General features: G+C 46.0%; 1 protein-coding gene across 8 annotated transcripts in view; it reads right to left on the bottom strand.

The window, feature by feature from the left end:
* Positions 1–2,288: 2,288 nt before the first annotated feature.
* PHLDB3 (pleckstrin homology like domain family B member 3) overlaps positions 2,289–23,197 on the bottom strand; it is a 167,894-nt gene continuing 146,985 nt past the window's right edge. For 5 of the 8 annotated variants that reach the window (XM_086929804.1, XM_086929799.1, XM_086929801.1 and 2 more), the window contains 4 exons: positions 19,424–19,552; positions 18,551–18,773; positions 18,343–18,428; positions 2,289–3,771 (listed from right to left, as the gene is read on the bottom strand). In XM_086929804.1, coding sequence (XP_086785930.1) covers positions 3,637–3,771; positions 18,343–18,428; positions 18,551–18,773; positions 19,424–19,552 — 573 coding nt within the window. In that variant the 3' untranslated portion in view covers positions 2,289–3,636. The remainder of the gene's footprint in view (positions 3,772–18,342; positions 18,429–18,550; positions 18,774–19,423; positions 19,553–23,197) is intronic. The other 3 variants (XM_086929805.1, XM_086929803.1, XM_086929806.1) reach the window with 1 other exon arrangement.

Genomic DNA, 23,197 nt, shown 5'->3' with positions numbered 1-23,197 from the left:
CTATTTAGTCTGAAATTTGCATGTTCATAATTTTTTCCACTATTTTAGCTGCAAATGGGAGGCAGGCTATGGGTCGATAGCTGGTGACATTAGAGGGATCAAGGGTGCTTTTTTTGATTAGAGGTTTAATAACAGTCAATTTCCAGATCGAGGGAAATACACCCGATTCGAACATCGCGTTAAAGATATCGGTGAGCTTGTGTCCAATAATTTCAGGTGATAACTTGAGTAAAGAAAGGGGGCAAGGATCATCCGGAGAGCCAGAATTGATGGTCATAGGAAGGTGGGATACCAGTTCAGGAGATACTCGACTAAAATTCTGGAAAGTCGGATTAGCTATTTTGTCATTGGTGGAGGTCATAGTTTCCAAGTTGCATTTAGAGTCATTAGGTGAGGGTAGAGGAGGGTCAGTGAGAATTTGTCGCTTGAATTGCAAGTAGATTGCGCAAACTTTTCCTTGAAAATAAGTTGCCAAGGAATCACACATCTCTTGAGTGGTGTCTGCAGAAACAAGTTTATCTTGTCCTGATAGATGAGTGACGACCTGATAGAGGCATTTAGCCGAGTCGTGCGCAGACTCTATTTGACTGGTGTAGAATTTACTTTTTTCAAGGATGAGCATGTGTTTATATTTAGACAGTTTTTGCTTATAGCATAATCTCTCCGCAGGATCGTAGTATAGTCGCCATTTGTGTTCTTGTCGTCTACAGCTTTGTTTTTCGAGCCTGCGGGTCTGGTTGAACCAGGGTGCGGAACTAGAGACCCTATTGGTGGATTTTTTTTTGGTGGGCACTGTTACATCGACTGTATCCTGAATCCAGTTAGTGTAATTAATGGCCGCCAAAATATGATTGGAGATAGCAGATATCTGGGAGGCATACAGTTTAGAATTAAATTCGGCCACATTGATACTCTTCCATGCTTTAAAGTGTATGGGAGTAGTGAGTTTATTGGCCATCGTGAGGCTCGTCTTAGTTTTGATTTCAAATAGGACCGCAGAATGATCTGTCCATGTTAAGGGGAGAGTATCTTCAATGGTAAGTAGGTTATGGTTGGAAAATAGGCCATCTTGTGTGTGTCCCGCGGGTAGGGATTTTGCAAATGTGTGTGTGGATGAAGAGAGTCCTCTGCTTGGCAGGGAGACTTTGGACAGAAGTAAGAGGTTGGGGCCTTGGCAGTGTCTGACCCAGGTGGTTGCAGCATCAGTTTGGCTGCCGCTTTCAATGACGATCTGGGCTCCGAGGAAAGATGATCAAGGCTTCAGGTTGGAGGTGCGCGGTTATCTGATGTGGCTCAGTGATTGGGGGCAGCCTGATTGGTGTTGACGCTTGTTTCAAAAAATCAGCTGGCACTGGGTGATGGAGCTGGACTTGAAAGACATTGTCATTTATGGCTCAGCTTGAGGTTCGAGTTCCCGGGGAGTGGTGCTGTGACCTAGCCTGGGCACACTTTTTAGGATGACACCTCCTTACCTGCCCTTTGGGTGTCAGTGCTGCAGACCATGGTGTGGTCTCTGGGTTTGATGCCCTGCACTGTCAAAACACCAGCGAGGAATCTCAGGCAAGGGTTGCGGCTTCATCTTGTGATGGATCCAGTGTCCCTCCCTCCAGTACCTAAGGGTGCTCTTGCAGCGGAATGCAGCACAGAAGTTGCTGGAGGTGCTGTTGTGGTCAAGGGAGAGGGAAAGGTTGCATACTGTGTGCTGATTCCACCACAGGTGTGCGTTATTGCTCTAGGGCAGAATTGGAACGGTGTACGTTTCATACCCTCCCCATGGCTTTCTCCAATGATACAACCTTTGTAAAATCGAAGGGTATCTACCAGTAGTCACCAAAGAGCTTCAACAGGTGCCCGGTACAGGATTAGGAGTTGCAGTTCGACAGAGGATTTTGCCTGTAAATCGCCAAGGAAAAGGTTGAGCAGAGAAGTTTTAGTGGTTGCCTCTTCCTAATCACAGGTGCCCAAGTGTCAAATACCTGGGCCTGAAAAGGCAGCACAAACGTGTCAGTTTTGGTGTTTATTTTCTTCTGCGTCGGTTTCGGATGTTTTGAGCACAATCTGAGGTGGAGCCTGTGTCCTCGTGCATTGTGGGCTGTAGGAGTCACAACCGGTCTTGTGACTCTGCGTTCTTCTAACAAAAACATGTTACAACGCCAGAGCCCAAAACTAGACGGCAGGAGTGTGCAGAGGATATGTATCTACTGCCCCAGCACACAGACACATTTTCCTAGGGTAGCTGTGGCCATAATTGATGGCAAGGTGGGCACTTATATAATAAACACAACACATTTCTTTAAAAATGAAAACTATAGATTTAATACATTCTTTCTGTGAGTGCAGTGACTGAAAACTACACATACCCATAAACATTTAAATATAATAAATTACTTTATTTCTGTAACAAGTGTCCAAGTGTGCCAGTGTTTGCTGAAAGTGCCAGCTACAGAAAAAACAGCATAGCAGACGCTGCTTCGGAATTAAAACATTTCTTTAAAATATCTTTTTCCAAGGCGCTTCAAACGATATGTGGCAGGGCCTTGACGAAGCGCCTGGAAAAAACGGATCTCTACATATACATATATATCACTGTACATACGTTAAGGCAAGTGTCCAGCTTTGTTGCAGAGTGTCAGTTTCCACCGAAGATATAACATATTAGATAGCAGATGAGCATAAGATAAAAAACAAGTTGAGCCATCATTAAGGGTCAGTACAACTTGGAGTTGTGACCAATCAGAAAACAATCATCTTTAAAATGGACCAATCAGAGATATCAACACAGTGTTTTTGTTATTGCCCATGACCGAATACTCAATTAATCCTTGGCCAACCATTGATAACCCTCTTGGGAAGTTATCACCCTAGAAGAAAGCCAATTCGGATTATAGGGTAGAATTTAAACATGACTGTCACTAGGACCACTCAGGAGAAAAGCAGATACCCAAAATGCTTCTGCCATTAGAGTGGTTGTTCAAGAGTCCTTGAGTGCCAGTATGATCTGAGCGATGTCCTCCGGGAAGGGACAAATCATTTTATTCTGGGACCTGAGAGCATGCACCCAAAGTCCACTTCATGGTAATAGGTGGCTCTGTCAGAGCAGCTGGCACACAATCTCTTAACTGAGCTCCCACTTGCACCCCACCAACTCTGGCAGTGTATGTGGGTATGAAGGAAGCTGACCATGACCATCCTTAGCAGCAAAAGTCCTGAATTATGGCAAAGTGGTGTGTTGGAGCGGTGCCGATACCTGCGAGATTGGCACCAGCCCTTGTGACTACAAGTCTTTGTCTTGCATTGCAGAAGCCACTGAAGCTCTGTCCTCATTAGCAGCCTTCTAAGAGACACAGGGGCCGATGTGGCTGGGTCCTTAGATGCCCATGTTCACTCTGCCTGTCACAAATTTGTGGGTTACCACAGAGGGTCAACTGTGGTTCGGTCCTCAGTAGCCGACATTTTCCAAGCCGTTGTGGGTGACCGGGTCTTGATTGTCTAAGCAGCTGTAGCTGTGTCAGTAGTACCACAGGTCCTTTAAGGAATGAATTCCTGAATTTTCAGGCTCCCATGGCATGTACCTCTGTAATGGATATACCCTGGGGCCATAAAGTCCAGCTTATATTTGCGATGCTTTGATCCTGCTCAATAGCGAGAGTTCTCCTCGGCCGCTGTGACTATCACGTCCATCCAGATGCGCAGGGTTTCAGCAGTGGGAGCCACCATGCAGAAGAGACGCTCATAGGTTTTCACGCAGAAGGTCAGCTTCGGGTGGGGGCTCTAGAGAGACAAGAGAATAAGGACAATTTGTTACGCAATCAACCACTGGCGCAGGCAGAAACATCTTACACACTTCTAAAAATAAAAAGCACACAAGTCTCTCAACTATAAGCCTCCCTCTCCAGCCTTGCCCATAGAATATCGAACCATAAAACCGGTCTGCCTTTAGCCCTAAACATCAGTGTATCCACCAGCTCCACTCTTCACACCCTCCTGCAAAGACAATCTTGGTATCATTTAGAGACACTGGTTATCTCCTGTTTTGCAGCATTTAAAGCAGAGAAGACAGAAATAATACTATATAAGTCATGGCCTCCAATTAAGCATCAAATGTCAGAATGGGTTCTCACTCTAGCCATCCAGTATCATTGTCTTCTAGATGCACACTTCCATTTACCTTTCTTCACTCCAAAAGGAGTGTGTGAGAACCTCATCAATCATCTAGCTCAGTACTTCCTTTTTATTGTTCAGTCCTACATAGGTATCCTCAAATTCCACCCTTCCTTTCTTATCATACAGTCCTATAGGGCAACAGTGGGATCTCAAGATCTATGCTTCCAGTATCTTTGGTAAGCCAAAAGGACAGCGTGTGAGCTGGATAAATCTCTAGTTTGTTTTTATTTTGTATTGTTCAGTCCTAAAGGACTAGTTAAGAAAGAACTCTCCTGGATCGTGGAGTGGAACAGAATGACGGAGTACGTAATGCTGGAATCCTATTTAGAGGGACTAAACCAATCAGAGGGAGGCCACAGCGATTAACGAAAGAGACATTGTCTGCCGGCACCCCAGGACTAAAACGGAATACTTTCAAATAATAGTTGTTTTGGATGGATAATTCCGTATATTAAAGGATCCCATTGATATAACAGGGGATCAGTTCTGACCTGGTCCTGAGGCGGATCAGGTGTTGAACTTTGCTTATGATTTGAGGAAAGCTCAGTCTTTACAAGCGGATTTTTATTGGCCCAAGATTCATAAAGCATTTATCATCGCCATGTCTCCATATCACACTGGAGGTTGACAGTTCACTCTTCATTTACCATAAAGGTGACATGAAAGTGTACCATCAATTGTATCAATAGGAGAGACAATGATTACTCTTGTCCTGATGAAGGTGGTTTTTGAATGATTTACTGCCACCGAAACAAGTCAACGCCCTTTTTTCTTTAAAGTTATAGTCAAGGAACTATCTATGTCCAATCATACAATTCATTGACGGACCTTTACCAAAAGGATTGATTCTCTTGATATACCAGTGTTATGATGATTTGATCTCGTGTACTCTAGACTTTGATCATTTGTTGTTTGTAACTACATTGGTATCAATTTTTTGATTTTAACCATGAACATTTTCTAAGAAAATATTTTTTTAATAAAATTATTTTTATACTAGTTACAGTCCTTATCAGTGTGTTTAGAATTGTTCTTTGAGCACGAATTTGTGGTCGATGAGAGATCTTTGAGTAATCGGATGTTTAGCAGAATGACATTTCAGATTTATATTTGGTCCAGGAGAGTTCTTTCTTTACTAGTTCATGCGGTACCCTGTATCTTGGTTAGTGGGGTCACTCCCTTTTTTCTTTTTATACAGTCCTAAAGGACAACATGGGTATCCTCAAGTCCCACTCTTCCTTTCTTATCACACAGTCCTAAAGGACAACAGAGGTATCTCTAGATCCAGACCCCCATATCTTTGTTCAGACCACAAGGTCAGTGTGTGTGAATCTTGTGAATCTCCTAGTTATGCACTTCCCTTTTTATTGTTCAGTCCTAAAGGACAGCGTGGGAATCCTCGAGTCCCACTCTTCCTTTCTCATCACACAGTCCTAAAGGACAACAGTCCTTTACGACAATCTCTAGATCCAGACCTGCATCATCTTTCTTCAGTCCTCAAGGGCAGAGCGTGTGAATCCTCGAGTTGCGCACTTCCCTTTTTATTGTTCATTCCTAAAGGACAGCGCAGGCATCCTCAGGTTCAGCTCTTGCTTTTTACTAGCATACATTGCTAAAGGACAACAGTGGTACCTCAAGCAAGTGCAAGACTACTATTGCAGGCTGTGCGTCTTGGTGTCATACTGGCCAACATTTTAGAAGAGTAAAGTGGGAGATTTTAAAATAATCAAGAGAATGCATTTTACCCCTTCATTTCTATTAAAGCCTGAATAGAGTCTATTGACATGCATTAGACTTTCAAGTGTGCTGCTGTGGGATCGGATATGAAAAATGCATTTTTCTTCACCTGTCAGGAAGGCGCACGGAGAAAGCGATATGTTGGGCAGGGAGAGTGTGATAAATGTGCACTCGCGTGCAGGAGCAAGCTATTGGCAGTGCATACTCCGAGTCGCACAACACCAGTACCTATCAGCTGTAGACCACCGAAGAATCGTTTTTTTCTCTGCAGGAAGAGGGAGGTGTGATACTAAGCTTGAAATCGGTAGTCTCCCACCTGAATCCGGAGAGTTGGCATACATGTGGTGCAGACAAAAGTGAAAACACAACATGTCCCTTATCACTGCATGCAATATAAGTAAGTCACCCCTACAGCAGACCTAACACACCAAACGAGGGGGGCTGAATATTACATGTGGGGGCATACCTACATGAGCAGATATGCCCCTGTGCTAGTTAGTCCTTTACTGCTAGTGCAAGTGGCCAGGGAAGCCAATTCAAAAACATGTGTTTGCTATCAAATTGATCCAGCGTTGGATTTACCAATACATGCACCCAGAGGGCACATTATAGGTGCCCCCTGAAAACCTACCAGTCTCTAGTGTCCTTGCTGACTGGTTTCTTCAGCCTGCCACCCAAGACGCTGTTCTGACCGCCTAGGGCGAGAGCCTTTGCCCTTACAATACCCAGAACAAAAGCCTGTCCAGGAAGAGGCTGTTACACACACTCCCACAGGATGACCTGCTGATTAGCGTCCTTTGGCCAGCAAGCTTCAAAGAAGCTGCCACCTCTGGAATGTGAATCTGGCTCCCCTCACAGGAGAGGACGCTACCCTATCCCCCACCCCCCTTATCTAGCGCCCCCTTGCCACCTGGACAGGCGGGCAAATTAGCAGGCTAGTACCACCCCTAAGGTGGGCTACCGTGAGGTGGACACGATTTTTCAGAAGTAGCCATTCATGTGATGGCATACTTAGGAATTCTGGGATGTGGCTATGCCCACTTACCACAGAAAGTGGTCATATAGGGGGCGTAGTGAACCCAAAGGCAGGTAGCCCATTGGCTACTACCCTACAATCCCATACCACCCCAAAATGTTAATTTAGGGGGAGTCCATTGCAAAAGGGAAACAGATCCTGATGATCTAAAAAGAGAGAGGACACAAAAGAGCTGCGAAAGGCGAGAAGAGAGAAGCAGCAGCTGACCTGGTACAACCCCGCCAGTCTGTACCCCGTCAAAAACAGCGCCAACGTTGACTCATCCCTCAGCTGAGACTCCTGAAACTTGGGAGGACTGCATGCCTTCAAAAAAAGACTCAAGAAATCCCGTTAACAACGGATATGCTCAGAAGAAACTCCAAAAGAGAAGTCTCTGAGGCCTCCTGAACAGCCAAAACTCGACACACAAAGCCACCACTGCACCCGTCGCCTCCAGCCCGAGTTGAAGTGTGCCACCGGTGTGAACAAGGTTTCCCCAGCGTACAAAGCTCGAGCCCATCATGGCTTCACCCCTTCTGGACTCCTCAACATCACCTGCAGCCTCTGCACACACTCCCCCCTCAAACGCAACTGCTCCGGTAAGGAAAAACCGAACGGCTAAGGACAACCCTGCACCCGTCGCTCCTGAGCCTTGGAGAAAAGGACCAAAGGTGTCCATCCACTCCTCGAGCATCGCAAAGCCTGAGCACACTTGTTGGTTCAGCCAGACTGACTTCCTAGCCGGAGCCTGTAGCCTCTTTTTACAGTGGCCGATGTCCATTGAAACACACTGGGCTCTTGACACCTTGCATCCAACTGCCAGTGTGCCGCTTGTGGTGTACTGTTGGTGCTGCCTTGGACCTTGCCCCCCACTCACCTTAACTCATGGAGATTGGTCTTGTAAGTCGATGGACAGTACCTGTTCGCTAAACTTGTTCTTCATTCCATAGGATAATTGCTGAACTCTGAAATTGCAGTGTCCACTTTATAAAGTGAAAAGAATGAGTTAAAAATGTACTAACTGAACGATTTTTCTCTGATGCTTAAACATATATAAACATACTTGCTATTTGTATGAATTGGTGTGGATCTCCTTCTTGAGTTGTGTTATCATTTATTAATCATTGTGTGTATTTGTAAATGTCTTGCACTCTTCTGTCTTAAGCCTAAGGCTACTCGACTACACTACCCCCTAATAGAGCACTTTGGGATTGCATAGTAAGCCCCTGTCCACTCATAAGGGTAACCCTGGACTCTTTACAAGGTATATCAACTTGTGATATATTACAAAGAACCAGCTTCCTACACTTTGTCATACAGTCCTAAAGGACATCAGTGGTACCCTCTAGAGCCACACCTCTGTTCTTTTTATTCAGCTGTAAAGTACAGCATGGATATTGTTTGGTTCAGTTGCCATCAAACTGTGAGATAGGCCCCACTGATGTGTTGCAAAGACATTACGAGGGGTGGAGAGCGACACTCTAGCCAAGAGCAACACTTCGTCTATGCAGGGGAGAGTGCAAACAATCTTCACACTGAAACACAGTGCTGCGATTTAGTGAAAAACAGAATGGCCAGGAGGCACTCTGATAGGCCAGCATAACATCTTTTGCATGTTGTGTCCTGGCTGAGAGCAGTATCCAATGCAACCCTTGCAGCCCATCATTGTATGTTAGCAAGCAGCGTGCTGCACTTTGAGATTCGTAGTTACACTAAACAATGTACGTAAGGCACTAGTGAAACCTAAAACGCAAAGTGCTTTTTGCTAAACGCCACGACTGTCTGTAGGTGACAGACACAATATGGGAGAACTGCCCACTAGAAATGGCAATGGAGGAACAAAAATGAAAGACAAGGATGAATATTAACGTTTGTCAAACTTTCTTTGGTACCCACTAATGTCACTCACACATTTGTGCTCCCTTTAGTTCTTAGGAAATATTTTAGGATATTTGCAAAGCTGTTTCTGAAATGCACTTCTGTCAGCCTCACAATCTTACTTGAATTGCTTTGCTTCCTACATTTTATTTTACACTGAATGTATTTATTGTGATACCACCAGATTTAACTACATCAGTTAGAGGGCATGGCCTCTTGTTACACAAAAATTATTAGGCATTTGTATAGCATTATTTAGGTTTTTATAGAATATGTGTGCGCAAATATATTTGTGATGGGTCAGTAAAATTATTTTTAGCGGGCGCTTTTCTTGCATGCTCCCCTAAAATAACGATCACTGAGCAGCAGGGATTGTATTTATGTATGGTAATTAAATATTACTTTACGTTAAAAAAAACTAGAAATTCACGGAGGAAAAACAGTGATCGAATAACATAGTTAGGCAAAATATTCAGAAACAATGTAACGTTTTAAACTCTAAAAAGTAACTCAAGCCCCAAGGTAAGTATAATTTGCTCCCTCGCCATGGGTTGCTAATTACCCCACATATTACATCATTCATTACATCTCCTATGACATCATTGATAATATCAGTGCAGCATTTGCTGTGATATTATTGATGAAAAAGCAGGGCATGGTGGGGGCGCGAGCTATAGTTACCTTAGGGCATGAATTATAGTTACCTAAGATAACTATAGCTGCTGAATTTCAGTGTGTGTTAGAGTTTAAAATGTTATATTGTTACTGAACATTTCAGCAAACTAAACATTACTTTAACCTTTGTTTTTTTCAGTGATATATATGTATCTCTCTTTCGCAAACATTGGACCCAGCAGGGGAAAAAAGCATTGAAATTTACTGATAACCTCAGGTTACAGGGTTGTTCTAGTTACGCTGATTTTTTACTCATACAAAACCAAAGAAATTCAGCAGTCATAGTTATACTTATAGTTCTGCTTATCTGAAGAAACCATAGCTCCTGCCATTAAGTAACCTAAGGCAACAAGCCATAGTTCCTTAACATAATTATAATTATAATTATAACTATAAATGCTGAATTTCTTTGGTTTGTATGAGTAAAAAGTCAGCATAACTAGAACGACCCTGTAACCTTTGGATTTATCAGTTAATTTCAATGTCTTTTTCCCTGCTGGGGCCAAAGTTCATGGAGGATGCACGGACAGTAATCTTAAAAAAAACGCACTTATAGGGTCACAAGTGTCCCTCAAGGACCCTTCTATGTGACCTCTGTGGTCAGGATACCTGTTTCCTGCCCCCTTCTATCTGTTTTACAGTGTATTTTCCATGCACCAAGCGGAGGAGAGGAAATAAAATAGTGGCAGCTGCTTTTCTTTCAAGCTGCGGCCAGCCAATCAGGGCCATCCTTTCACCTCCAGATTTGCGTCAAATTCGCGGGTAGATCTGTGTATTATCTGAACCCCCAGATATACAAATGTGTTGTCCACTTAATATCTCCAAAGCTACTGAATGGATTTACAACAAATCACAAAAAGCACGAACTATGTGCCAAGATCTAGCTACCTGCAAAATTTGCTGTAATTCCGTCCAGCGGTTCGGGCTGTAGGCTTCTTTAAAAGCCCTATGGTAATTGACATGGGGAAAATGCGTTTTGGGACCCCTCTTTTTCTCAGTCCCCTCTTGATGAACCACACCAAAACTTTCCAACCAGCTGCTGAAGTACCAGGCAAATTTCATGAAGATGCATCAACCGGCGGCAAAGATAAAGGCAACGGAAAATCACCTTTTGGTAGAAACTAGATTGTAACTAGAACTACCTACTGGCAACCACCAGTAGGAGATATCTACATATTTAGGTATGTATGTATGTATATAACACCACTTCTTCAACTTAAAACTACTAAACATAATCAAACCATTAATCCCTCCAAAAGACCTCAAGCAATCACGCAATCCCTTGTGCTATCCAGATTAGACTACGGGAACGCTACCCTCACAGGCACGGCTAAGCTACACCTTGCTTTCCTTAGAGCTTCCCTAAATGCAGCAGCCAGAAGGGTGATGAGTGTGAAGAAATATGAACACATCTCCCCCGCTCTCAAAGAGCTCAACTGGCTCCTAATGGAATTGTGTGCTAACTTCAGAACTGCCTGTCTCGCCTACAAAGCTCGGCACACTGGTAAACACACCTATCTAGCCGAACAACTCAAAAAAGCAGGGCAGACGAGAAATCTTAAGAGCACCAACACTATGCTATTCATCCCCACGAAAACCCGTAAACAAAAAGACCTTATCTCGGTCTTTTTCTGGAAATGCACCCCGAATTTGGAATGCCATTGCCATTCATGTCAGGACGAACCCCTCCTTCAAAGAATTCAAGTCAAGTCAAGTCATAAAATTTGTATAGCGCAAAAGTCAGCTCAAAGGGCTCTTTCTCAATCGAGCTCAATGGTCATACAGCGGCTGATCCGCCACCAACTGAGGATCTAGTCACTACGATAAGACCAACTTCTTACAGCATCTTACTCTTGCCCGCACTATTACCACCTCCACAACTGTTCTGCATTCATTTGCCACAGGACTTATACTGATCTACAACCCATCTTAGAACAATGCGTTTACTGTACCACTCTTTGCTTACTCAACTGTTATTCGACAAATGCTGTAAAGCGCTCCGATACCCTTTGGTCTGGCTAGCGCTATATGAAACTCCAAAATAAAAAAATAAAAAATTTAATTAAACAAAAAGATATACACATACACACACAACTGGGGTTAGCTCTGTGTCCATTGCATAACTGTGCCCATTAGGTATGACCTGTACGGCCCATGTAATGCACCTTCGAAACCTGTGACTTCAGGAATAGCTCTGCTGCCTTTGGCATAAGCCTAAAATACTGGCTGAGCGCATAACCTTTTTCATAAACCCAATTAATTCCATCTTCCTATACTCATGACACATAGGGATTTTGAACACCCATGACCCCAAGACTGTCACAACAAAAACAAGCATTTACAATGCAATAGGTCTCCCAGCTTTAAAGTTTGAGCTATTGGCATTGTATATTACAATGTGTTATATTAATTTGTTATCAAACTCTGAATTGTTGTATAAAGATGGTAAATGCTGCAAGAAAAAGCAGCACTGAAATTTATAGCTTTCGCAATCGCTATTGTAATGAAGCTGAACAGGCAGGGACAAAAGCATAGTCATAACAATCGATTTAAAAAATAAATGAAAAAAAACTCACTGAAAGTCTGCTTTCGATTCTGCGACTGTCCGCAAACCCAAAACAACGGCCTCCTCCTCCCCCGAGGGCACCTCACCACGCCCTCGCCCCCCCCCCCTAGCTACGCGGGTGCTGACGCATGCAACCGTCAGGGAGGACACCCACGTGTGAGGAGGAGCGGCCGGGGATCGAACCGCGGGCGCACGCGCCCACGGAGAGAAGCCGCGCCCACGGAGAGAAGCCCCGCCCACGGAGAGAAGCCCATGCCCTAGAGAGAGCCCCGCGGTGGCAGCTGAAGACCGGAGTAGCGGTAAGTGGGGGGAGGGGGGGGCGCTTGGTGCACGTGTGTGTGTGTGTGTGTGTATGCGACAGCAGGGGTGAGTTCTCTTTATGTGGGGGTGCATGCGTGCATGGGCGCTCGTGTGTGTGTGTGTGTGTGTCTCTGCGTATGCGCATGCATGTAGGGTGTTGGAGCTTCCCAGGAGACGGCAGCTGAGCGTGTTCGCGCGCGCGTGGCCTACGCCGATCGCCTTTGCGCGCGGCCTGTGCTGTCTCCCGGGAAGCATAGTCAGCAACACAAGCATTTGCAATGCAATGGTCTCGGCATCATTAAAGGTAGAGCTATTGGGATTGCTCATGACATTTTTTTTCTTTAAATCAAAAATAAAACTCTGCCCTCACCACTCTGCACTCACCACCACTCTGCACTCACCACCACTCTGCACTCACCACCATCACCACCACTCTGCCCTCACCACCACTCTGCCCTCACCACCACTCTGCCCTCACCCACCACTCTGCACTCACCCACCACTCTGCACTCACCCACCACTCTGCACTCACCCACCACTCTGCACTCACCCACCACTCTGCACTCACCCACCACTCTGCACTCACCCACCACTCTGCACTCACCCACCACTCTGCACTCACCCACCACTCTGCACTCACCCACCACTCTGCACCACTCACCACTCTGCACCACTCACCACTCTGCACCACTCTGCACCACTCACCACTCTGCACCACTCACCACTCTACACTCACCACTCTGCTTGGTCTCTGTGGAAGTTTGTACTCCCTCTCAGACAGCACACAGCGTAAACTTATAGACACTGTTGGCTGATAAATCGGCATGGTGTGTATCACTTTCACCTACCGAATTAAGTGATTTCTATGGTCTTTTCTCTTTCTGTTGCACGAACCGGTGATACTAAGTGTCATCTTTCAACCTTCCGTGAAGTGAGGGGCGCTAGGTGATGGCCGCACTGTAGTGAGGCTCCCGCTGTACTCCGAGAAACACGCATCATAAACCCCATCCCGGCAGCAAAACTTGGACCCCCGACATCACCGATCGAAGCAGGATACTGGGCTGCATCTGTCCCCCGACATTGACGCCGATCAAAGATAGCGGAGGGAAGCGACGAGCAGCGGAGTCTGGTGGCGAGGTGAGGGGAGGATTGACTGGAGTGCCCGCCTGGGAACATCACGCGAGCCCGAGGAGGTGTAGGCCGTGCCACGAGGCAACCTGCGGCCTGGTGTGCCCATCGGGTGAAGTCGGAGCTGCTCGCTGAGGTTGGTGTTTCTCCCCCCCCGACCCCCCCGTGGGGCACAGAGACCTACCCGCAAGCCCTGAAAGAACTGCCCAGGGTGCCGATTGCAAATTCGGCCCGAACTGGTAGATGGAGCACGAAGCTAGCTGAGGCCTACTCTGCAAAGGAGGTGAGAAGTGGCGGCCGCTAGGCGTGTGGAGAGAGCCATAAAGCGAGGCAAGCTACCGCGAGTGGGTTGGGCATGGCGAGTGGTGGCACGAAATAAGGACCTGCTACAGGCCCCTGGGACCGGACATCAGCAGCGCAGCTTTGAACTCGCGGCCGCCCCGGAAGTCAGGCACGGTCGCCTGTGACGGGGGCGGGGCCACGTTCACACCGGAAGAGGAGGCAGGCGGAGTCGTAGCGTCTCACGGCCCGGGGCTCCTGTGAGCGGTGTAGAGCCCCGGGGCCGCGCCAGCAGGAGGTTGGGCGCCGCGTGCTGAGGTAAGGTAAGTTCTGGAGCGTGATTGGTGCACTTGTGTGTGTGTATGCTCGTGTGTGTGTGTGTACGTATGTGTGCGACAGTGACGGCGGGGGAGGGGGAGGGGGGGCCTCGGTGCACTTGTGTGTGTGTGCGCACGTGTGTGTATGAGTCAGGGGTGGTGTCTGCACTTGTGTGTGTGCGCGCGTGTGTGTATGAGTCAGGGGTGGTGTCTCTGTATGTATGTATGTGCGTGCGTGCATGGGCGCGCGTGTGTGTGTATGCGCATGCGTGTGTGGTGCTTGCGCTTCCCAGGAGACAGCGCCTGGCCACAGCGCGCGTTCCAGTTACAAATCGCCTGGAAGGATGCGCGTGGCCAGGACTGTCTCCTGGGAATGAGAGTCGCTGACTAAAGATCTCCTGGCGGACACAGCGCTGACGCGCTGTTAAACGCCAGGAGACCTAAAAAGGCCCTTCCTAAGAGTCAAATGCCTTAGTGGCATCTAGAAATAGGAATACAATTGGCTCCCTCAGCCTGCCTCCCCAGAACACCATATAGGCCTCGCAAATTGTGGCGAGTAGACCTAAGGGGTTTAAAGTCTGCTTAATATGCTCCAATCAGTTTCTCAATTACTTGAAACAGATGGCTGGCAAGCATTTTTGCCAGAATTGTAGCCTCAATGTTAGGCTGTGAAATATGCCTGTATGACGCACAATCCTCTACAGGCTTTCCTTTCTTATGAAACAGCACAATAGTGGCTTGGCGGACATCACTCTACAGGCAACCCACACTTTGTGCTTCAGAGTACATCCGGATCAGTGTTTTACTCAATTTGCCACCCAAACATTTAAAGAAATCTAACGGGGGACATCCGGCCCCGGGATTTTCCGACTCTTTGCCTGCTTGATGGCCTTTCCAATTTCAGTTGCCTCTATTTTCCTGTCCAATCAGTCCGGTCTTCTTCATTCAAATTAGGGTCAGGAATATCACCGATAAGCCTCTCAGCTTCTTCCATCAAGCACTGATGCCCTGGTTGGTACACCTGCTCTAGGTATGTAGCTAAGGCTTTTGCAATTTCTGGTGTGATCTCAACCAGTTCTGCCTCTGTTTTATCCACCTTACCCATTGCTGTCCCTCCTCCCAATGGCCCTACCCTACCAGGAGTTTCCCCCGCCTTATTGCCCACTTCATACAGTCTGCAGTGTGTTGGGTGCATGATTGTTTTGGCATCTTACCCCTATATCTGTCTACAGTCTTCTCTAGCTGGTGTAGGCTCTTGGTGTAACACGTATTCCCCCTCCCATTGGCTCAGTCTTGTCTCAAGCTCCCTGCGCGCATGTAGCTTTTTTCTACGCTTACCCGCTATTCGAGATGAGCCATCCCCATATGACTGTTTTTTATGCCTCACACTCAGTGATTCTGGATAGCACAAGTGCACCTTTTCTGTAAGAGATTGATCTGTCGCTTGTCAGAGATGTTGTTTACTGTTCCAGTCTCTGATTTCCCAGGGATCCAACTGCCACCCGACCATGGAGATCCTGGTTATAGTCCAAGTGTAGTACATTAAAGAGAGGTGTTCAATATGCCCTGTGAGATGGTGTGTGTCCCCAAATCTGCCCCCTTGGACCTCTGGCACCAGAAAGTAATCTAGTTGGGACATTGTCCTCATCCGACTGAGCAGATAGTAGTGCTGTTCCTTCCGAGGCGACTCCTGACAGAAGTCCATCAGACCCATCGACTGTGTAAAATTATGCAGTCTACTGTTGGTTCGCCGTAGGTGCATTGTTGATGTGAATCTGTCCATCTCGGGCCTCATCGTCAGAATCAAGTCTCTCCCTATGACGAGCACAGACAGCAGACTGTAGCATCCATTTGCCTATCTTGGATAATGCCCTAGTTTACAACCCTGGGGATGGGGATATACCAGGATAGCACCATCACCTGCTCGCTGTTCCACTCACCTCGAATAGCAACCCACAGAGTCCGTCAATGTCTGTGTTACAGTGAGTGAAAGTGATCGATGAGCAAAATAATTCATGCCCGTGAGCCGGATATAAACACAGGATGTGCCAAAAGCTTTAACCTACCCCTACCTATGAAGTCCCATTTAATGCCCCCAGATGTGTTTCATGCAGAAGTATTGAGTCCGGATCCAGCCAGTAGAAGTATTTCTGCGCGATTTCCCTATTAATTGTCTGGCCTAGAGCATTGGCATCTCACGATAAAATCCTAAGGGTCAGATTAGTGGATACTGAGGCCATCTTCGCTGTTTTGATCGATCTTTTCCGGTTGCCCCTTCTGCCTTCCTTTCCTCTTTCCTCACATGCCTCTGGTCAACCAACCTCATGCTACCATCGCCCTCCCCGCTCCCCACCCTACAGCCCAATGCTGTGAGCTTTGAACTGCCCATCACCCCAAAGTCAGAGGCATCTGTCGCCCCCCCGCCCAAAACATAAAGCCCCCCCGCCCGCCATAAAGCGAGGCAAGCTACCGCGAGTGGGTTGGGCATGGCGAGTGGTGGCACGAAATAAGGACCTGCTACAGGCCCCTGGGACCGGACATCAGCAGCGCAGCTTTGAACTCGCGGCCGCCCCGGAAGTCAGGCACGGTCGCCTGTGACGGGGGCGGGGCCACGTTCACACCGGAAGAGGAGGCAGGCGGAGTCGTAGCGTCTCGCGGCCCGGGGCTCCTGTGAGCGGTGTAGAGCCCCGGGGCCGAGCCAGCAGGAGGTTGGGCGCCGCATGCTGAGGTAAGGTAAGTTCTGGAGCGCGATTGGTGCACTTGTGTGTGTGTATGCTCGTGTGTGTGTGTGTACGTATGTGTGCGACGGTGACGGCGGGGGAGGGGGAGGGGGGGCCTCGGTGCACTTGTGTGTGTGCGCGCGTGTGTGTGTATGAGTCAGGGGTGGTGTCTGCACTTGTGTGTGTGCGCGCGTGTGTGTATGAGTCAGGGGTGGTGTCTGCACTTGTGTGTGTGCGCGCGTGTGTGTATGAGTCAGGGGTGGTGTCTCTGTATGTATGTATGTGCGTGCGTGCATGGGCGCGTGTGTGTGTGTGTGTATGCGCATGCGTGTGTGGTGCTTGCGCTTCCCAGGAGACAGCGCCTGGCCACAGCGCGCGTTCCAGTTACAAATCGCCTGGAAGGATGCGCGTGGCCAGGACTGTCTCCTGGGAATGAGAGTCGCTGACAAAAGATCTCCTGGCGGACACAGCGCTGACGCGCTGTTAAACGCCAGGAGACCTAAAAATGATTCTGCCCACATTTAGCGTATATAGGAAACGATCCGTGCGCGGCCAGTCAGTGAACTAGTGCAAAGACAGAAAGAAGCATCATCATCTGTCAAAGTCGTTAACCACAAAAGAGAACCAAGAGCATCCAAGAACTTTTCCTGGTCCACTTATCTCATCCTGATGAACGCCCATCCAATACCAGAAGAATCAGAACTGGATCATCACACCAATAGGGCAAATAAATGAATACCTTTTAAAGAAATAAGAGCAGTGGGCCCGATTCACAGAACTAAATTACGGCAAAATCCTAAACGTACTACTTTTGGTATTCACAGAAGGCATTTAGTTGTCCTAAATTAGGATTTTGTCCTAAATGGATTCTGTCCTAAATTGGGATTTTGTCTTAAATTGGGATTTTGTGTTAAGTTTCACTTAAGTTTGTCTTAAGTTTAACTTAAGACAACATCCTAATTTAAGACAAAATCGTAATTTAAGACAAAATCCTAATTTAGGACAAAATCCTAATTTAGGACAAAATCCTAATTTAGGACAAAATCCTAAATTAAGACAAAATCCTAACTTAAGACAAAATCCTAACTTAAGACAAAATCCTAACTTAAGACAAAATCCTAACTAATCCTAACTTAAGACAAAATCCTAACTTAAGACTACTAAATGCCTTCTGTGAATACCAAAAGTAGTAAGTTTTGGATTTTGTCATAAATTAGTTCTGTGAATCGGCCCATCTGATTTTATGATCAAATTGGAGCAGACTAATTTTCAGCTGAAATTGTGCCGCCTTAGACTGGAATTGACAAACCAAATGAAAGACATAGTGCTCCTTGTCACATTTTGACAGAATTATAATAAGGCCTGTTCTTTCCTTTCCTGCCACATTTTGTCTCGCTGTATTCTGATGCTTTTTGTGTTTAGGCTTGAAACCATGAAGTTCACTTAGGTTTTTAAAGTTAATTTTTCTTTCTTTTTTGTAAATTTACCAATGGCTGTTCAAATAAATTACTCATCTCCAAACCTCACACTTTTCCCAGCAGGCAGTAATACTCCCTGGCGTACCTTGTAGGCGCTCCGCAGGTGGTCATAGTACACCTCTTCTATTGCCTGGAAGTAGATCACCCCCTTCAGCTTCTGTTCCTCCTTATCTGTAGAGAGAGCAGTGAGTCAAAGTTAGAAAGAGGACCAGGGGAGAAGGTAGTTGCTCTATGGAAGACTCTGGACACCCTAGTGGCTCTGAACTCTAGCAAAAGATAGGGAGGACAATTACCTACAAAGTAGGCCAGTCGGCGCTTCTGGCGGTCGAAGACGAACCAGCGCTTCTTCCAGGTCTTGATCCTGCCTCCCATCTTCACCAGGAAGCCCTTGCAGGAGGTGGATGAGATGGTCACATGGCTGCAGGTCTCCACGCTGTGACCCGAAGCCTCTAGGTGGGTTTTAAGGTCCAGGAGTGGTCTGCGGCCAGTGGCTGGCTGCACAGGGGTCTTTGTCTGCTAGGAAGGGAAGAGGAGGACATGACAGGTGTTTTATGGCTGACATAGGTTTGGAACAGTAGTGTGCTGGTGTGCAGTAGATCCTGGAATAAACAATTGTGCATTTTCAAGAATGTCCAAAGGTACAGGCTTAGATGGAAAAATGTGAAGTCTGGTACTTTTGAAAGGACATGGCTGAACAGAGTGAGATGCTTGTCAGATGCTAGCCAGTTTCATCCTCCAATCAGGAAAGCTTCCAGCCCCCCCCCACCCCCCAAATGCCAATCCACCTCAGCCACTGTATCTCAGGGTATTATTTCACTATCTCAGAATAAATATAATATTAGTGTAGAAAAATTAGTCTGAAATAGGGTAAATTTGGAAGAGTTATCACAAACATTCTGAGCTTAGAAATGCTAAACATTAGCTCATAGTTGAGGTATAAAGATTGATTGATTGATTGATTTTAAAAGTTATATAGCGCGTACTGTCACCCCACGGGTATCCAGGCGCTTCAGACTAAAAAACTGAACCACGATAGAAAGACAGGTTCAATATCTGTGTTCGCAGATTCATGTAGAACTCTACCCAGCAGAGGGGGCAGTGTGACTGTATTACTGGGAGGGGTCTATTACCGACTCTTTGTGGACACTCTGTCTCCTGTACAGTACCTGAGAAGCGGTAAGCACTGGCAGCGGAGCCAACGCGGGCACTGGTCCAGTAGACGGGAGCTCTGTGGTCTGGCGCGGCTCCATCGCCTCCTTCCGTTTAGCTTCCTCTACAGCTGCTCGTTTGGTTTCCTGAATGTAGTGAATTAATGAAAAAACACAGAAGGTGAGAACAGGGGTGGAAAGTGTATTCTGATACACAGGAGATGGACAAAGACAAGCAAGATGCCACCCTCAACTCAGTGCCCATAAACAGGATCAGCCAAGAGCTTTGTACATGATCTGAACTTAAACTGTTTGTAGGCCTTCTACAACTTGCAGAGAGAAGATCTGTTATCTAGACTACTGTGACAGCCTGTTTGTGGGCCTCCCCGGGTACTTTCTTGGCATTCTAAGGCTTAGTCAAAACCTAGCTATTCGTATTGTGCGCATGTTGTGTTGATTTGACCGTGTCTCAGAAGCAGCAGGGCCCCTTTATTGGCAAGTTGACTAAAGTGTTTAGTTTAAGTCTCTACATCTCACACACACTCATCTTCTACAGACTGCAAGGATTTCATTTTAAAAAGTGCCTCAAGCCCTACATGTGCAGTCTCAAGCAAAAGAGAATCCTGAAGCAGTGGGTGGTCCTTTCTGCATCTGGCACCTAAACTCTGGACTCCTCTCCACATCAGGATTAGGAACTTGGACATTTATTCAGCTTTTAGACATCCCACGAAAACTTTTAGTATGCTACCTCTACCCTTTTCCCTGTCCTTCTGTTCCTCTCTACTGTAGAACCAGCAAACCTTCAAGGTTTGTTATTTGATGGGCTTTTCTAGCCCAGAGTAGAGTCGAGTGCCTGTTTTCTGCATCTGCAGGTTGCAAAGGGAATTCATTTAACCTGATACTTCATGATTTATTTTCAGATAATATTGCTCGAAAGCAGTGAGCAAGGTTGGTCTCTTTTTGTTTCTGAGCTGTGCAGTCTGAAAATAAAGCATTAACCTACAGAAATATTTGATTAAAAAAATCTACGTCATGCTCTGAAGGTACATAATAAAGGCACTTGGCTCATCTCCAGAAAAGTCCAACATGATACGACCCATGAATTTTTATAAATAATAACATTTATTAACGTAATTAGCATTGGCAATGTCAATAGGTCTGGCTTATACCAAAGTGCCTCTTTACTCGCTGATGACTCTAGTCATCATACATGCACTGTCATTCATTCGAGCACTCATACATCCATTCACCCTCTGACTCGTTCTTGAATCACTCGGTGACAAAATCAACAAGCATATGAAAGATAATCTAAAAGAACAAAAGTAGAAAAAAGAAAACGCACCATCACCTAAACTTGGTCTTGGTGGGCATATGCTTGAAATACAAAAATGAATTGAAATACAGCAGCTGGCAGCCAGTTTGCAAAGGTACTGTATATAGTGCATTGGTATTGCTTTCCAACGCAGCTGTCACATTTAGAAGCAACGTTTTGGCCATGGTGCAGAGGTAAAATCATGCACAATACCATTTCAAGATGGACGCTCAATAAACATTGTAGCAGTTGGCCATCTTCAAATGGCAAAATGTATATCAGTGTTGTACTGAGCCAAGCTGGCCCACATAATGCTTCTGGCGGCCATCTTGGAAGTGTTAAACAATGATGGACTACTGACAATATCAATACAAGATGTCCACCGAGTTTAGAAATAGCAGCCACACAGAAAGGAGCATACAGTAGACAAACTAAGTGGCAAGTGAGAAGCCCAGAAGGATTGTCTGGGCAGCTGCAGGAAGGGTTCAAAGGAGACAAGAGAAAGAAATGAAAGGGGAATTAATACATTAAAAACTGGAAATCTAAAGGACTGGAGACATTGAATCACGCTCATTTTCAAACGGATGCGCGCGTGTGATCAGGCCAAATGCCGTTAACCATGAGGCAAAAGAGACAATGGCAGAAATGAAGCTAACCCAGTGCCCAAAGCAGTATGTTATAACAAGAAACAGAATGTGCAGTGCATTAACAAAGGCCCTTGCAGCACCGGCAGGGCAGGGGGCCCCCGAGCTCCAGGGGCCCCCTCCAGCACTGGCAGGCCCATGGCCTGAGAGCTTTGGACTGGGGCCCATGCATGTACTTTGTCAGGGGGGCCCTTCAAGTTTTGTTACGCCACTGAAAATGTGAAGGAAATTCAGATAGAAAAAGAATGATCCATGGGTCTTCCATATTTGCATATAGAGTGTTTTATTACAAGAGCCTGAATAATGAGTAGACCTGCCGGGCCCTCCTAAGAGGGAGTTTCCAAGGATTCCAAAAATGCAACTCTTCCACCCACAGCTCCTGCCAGAGGGAATAACCATTTCCAAAATCCTTGATTGCATATACAATATACCTGTCCGCAGGCATTAACACGGATTAGAACATTGGAATGTTGGGAGCTCCGTTGTAGACAATGGAGTGCTCCCTGCTTCTACGGGCCGGTAAAGGCCCGCAGAGCAACATTCCAACGTCTTACAAAGGCTTCTCGAAGCTCGAGGGGATTTATATCCCCTCGAGCTTCGGGAACCCTTAGTTTAATTTGTTAGAACATTCTGCCCTCTAGTGGCAGAATGTTCCAATAGCCTTATAGCCCATTGTAGCAGGGCAAAACTGGCTATTAAAGTCCCGTTCCCGTGTTAAAATCCCTCGCCTTCGGCTCCTTTAATAGCCGGTATAGCCCGCTATGACGGGCTATTAGGCTATAGTAATATAAATCCATCTTACAGGCCTGCTTGCAGTAACGCATATTAAAAATAAATAAGGCTGACCTACATCTGTTGTAATCTGTCATATTAGGCATTTCTGACCTATGGCATTATTGCTTCGTTAATTTAACAAGCTAACATCTACTATAATGAACATCAGCTTTCCTACAACAGTAACCATTAAGTATGCAGATATACATTTAGAAATATGTGCACAATTAGAGTTGCCAAAACAATATACAGCCTGCCCAACAAAGATTCTCACAGTGCAAATCTTCAACCCCTGGGGTTGTATGACAAACACCAGACCCCTTTGTCTGTTACATTAATCTATTAGAGTCCATATAACGCAACATCAGCTTACAGAACTACACACAGTTTTACAGCAATCCACCGTTCGAGGCCTATTGGCTTTAGAACATGATTTTCACCATAAATATGTCAGGCCTATTGCTCTTGTCATAACGTTTCACAACCATAAACTTCCCCAATGAAACAATGAGTCCTACAGCCTTAATCATTAGGTTGCCTCATTATAGCAATCTGTGAGAACGCATGTAACGCAATACAGGTCATCAGAATTTCACTGTTTAATAAGAATCCACCCTTAAATACCTACTGACTTTATCATATGATGTTCACAATAAATGTGTCCGGCCTACTGCCTTTATTGCTATTTTTTTATTAAAAAAAACAGATCAGGCCTTGGTCACTGACTTACTACCATAATCAACCAAGGCTTGCTGTATTGAGCAGGAGCTTTTCCACAAGGCAAAAAATGTGAAAGAAGCACTCTTTTTCAGTGGAAGCACAAAATCTGTTCAATCACATGCTTTACTCAAGACAAGAGGGTGGCCCTCTGCCCCTTTATCAGTAGTGCTTCTGAAAGCTCATTTTCTGTTGAGCACATAAGGTCAAGCGATAGTACAGTCAAGGAAAACTTTAAAAAGCTGTACAGTATGCGCTCTCAGGACTGATGTCCTCTCAACCAAGAAAATAATAGCACAAAAAGTAAAGAAGGACAACAACTATGAAGTTGTTAAAACTAACCCA

Source organism: Lissotriton vulgaris, chromosome 7, assembly GCF_964263255.1.
Source record: "Lissotriton vulgaris chromosome 7, aLisVul1.2, whole genome shotgun sequence".
In the NCBI taxonomy this organism is placed as follows: Eukaryota; Metazoa; Chordata; class Amphibia; order Caudata; family Salamandridae; genus Lissotriton; species Lissotriton vulgaris.
Note: the sequence above shows the minus strand (reverse complement) of the source record. Positions and strands in the feature narration are given on the sequence as shown.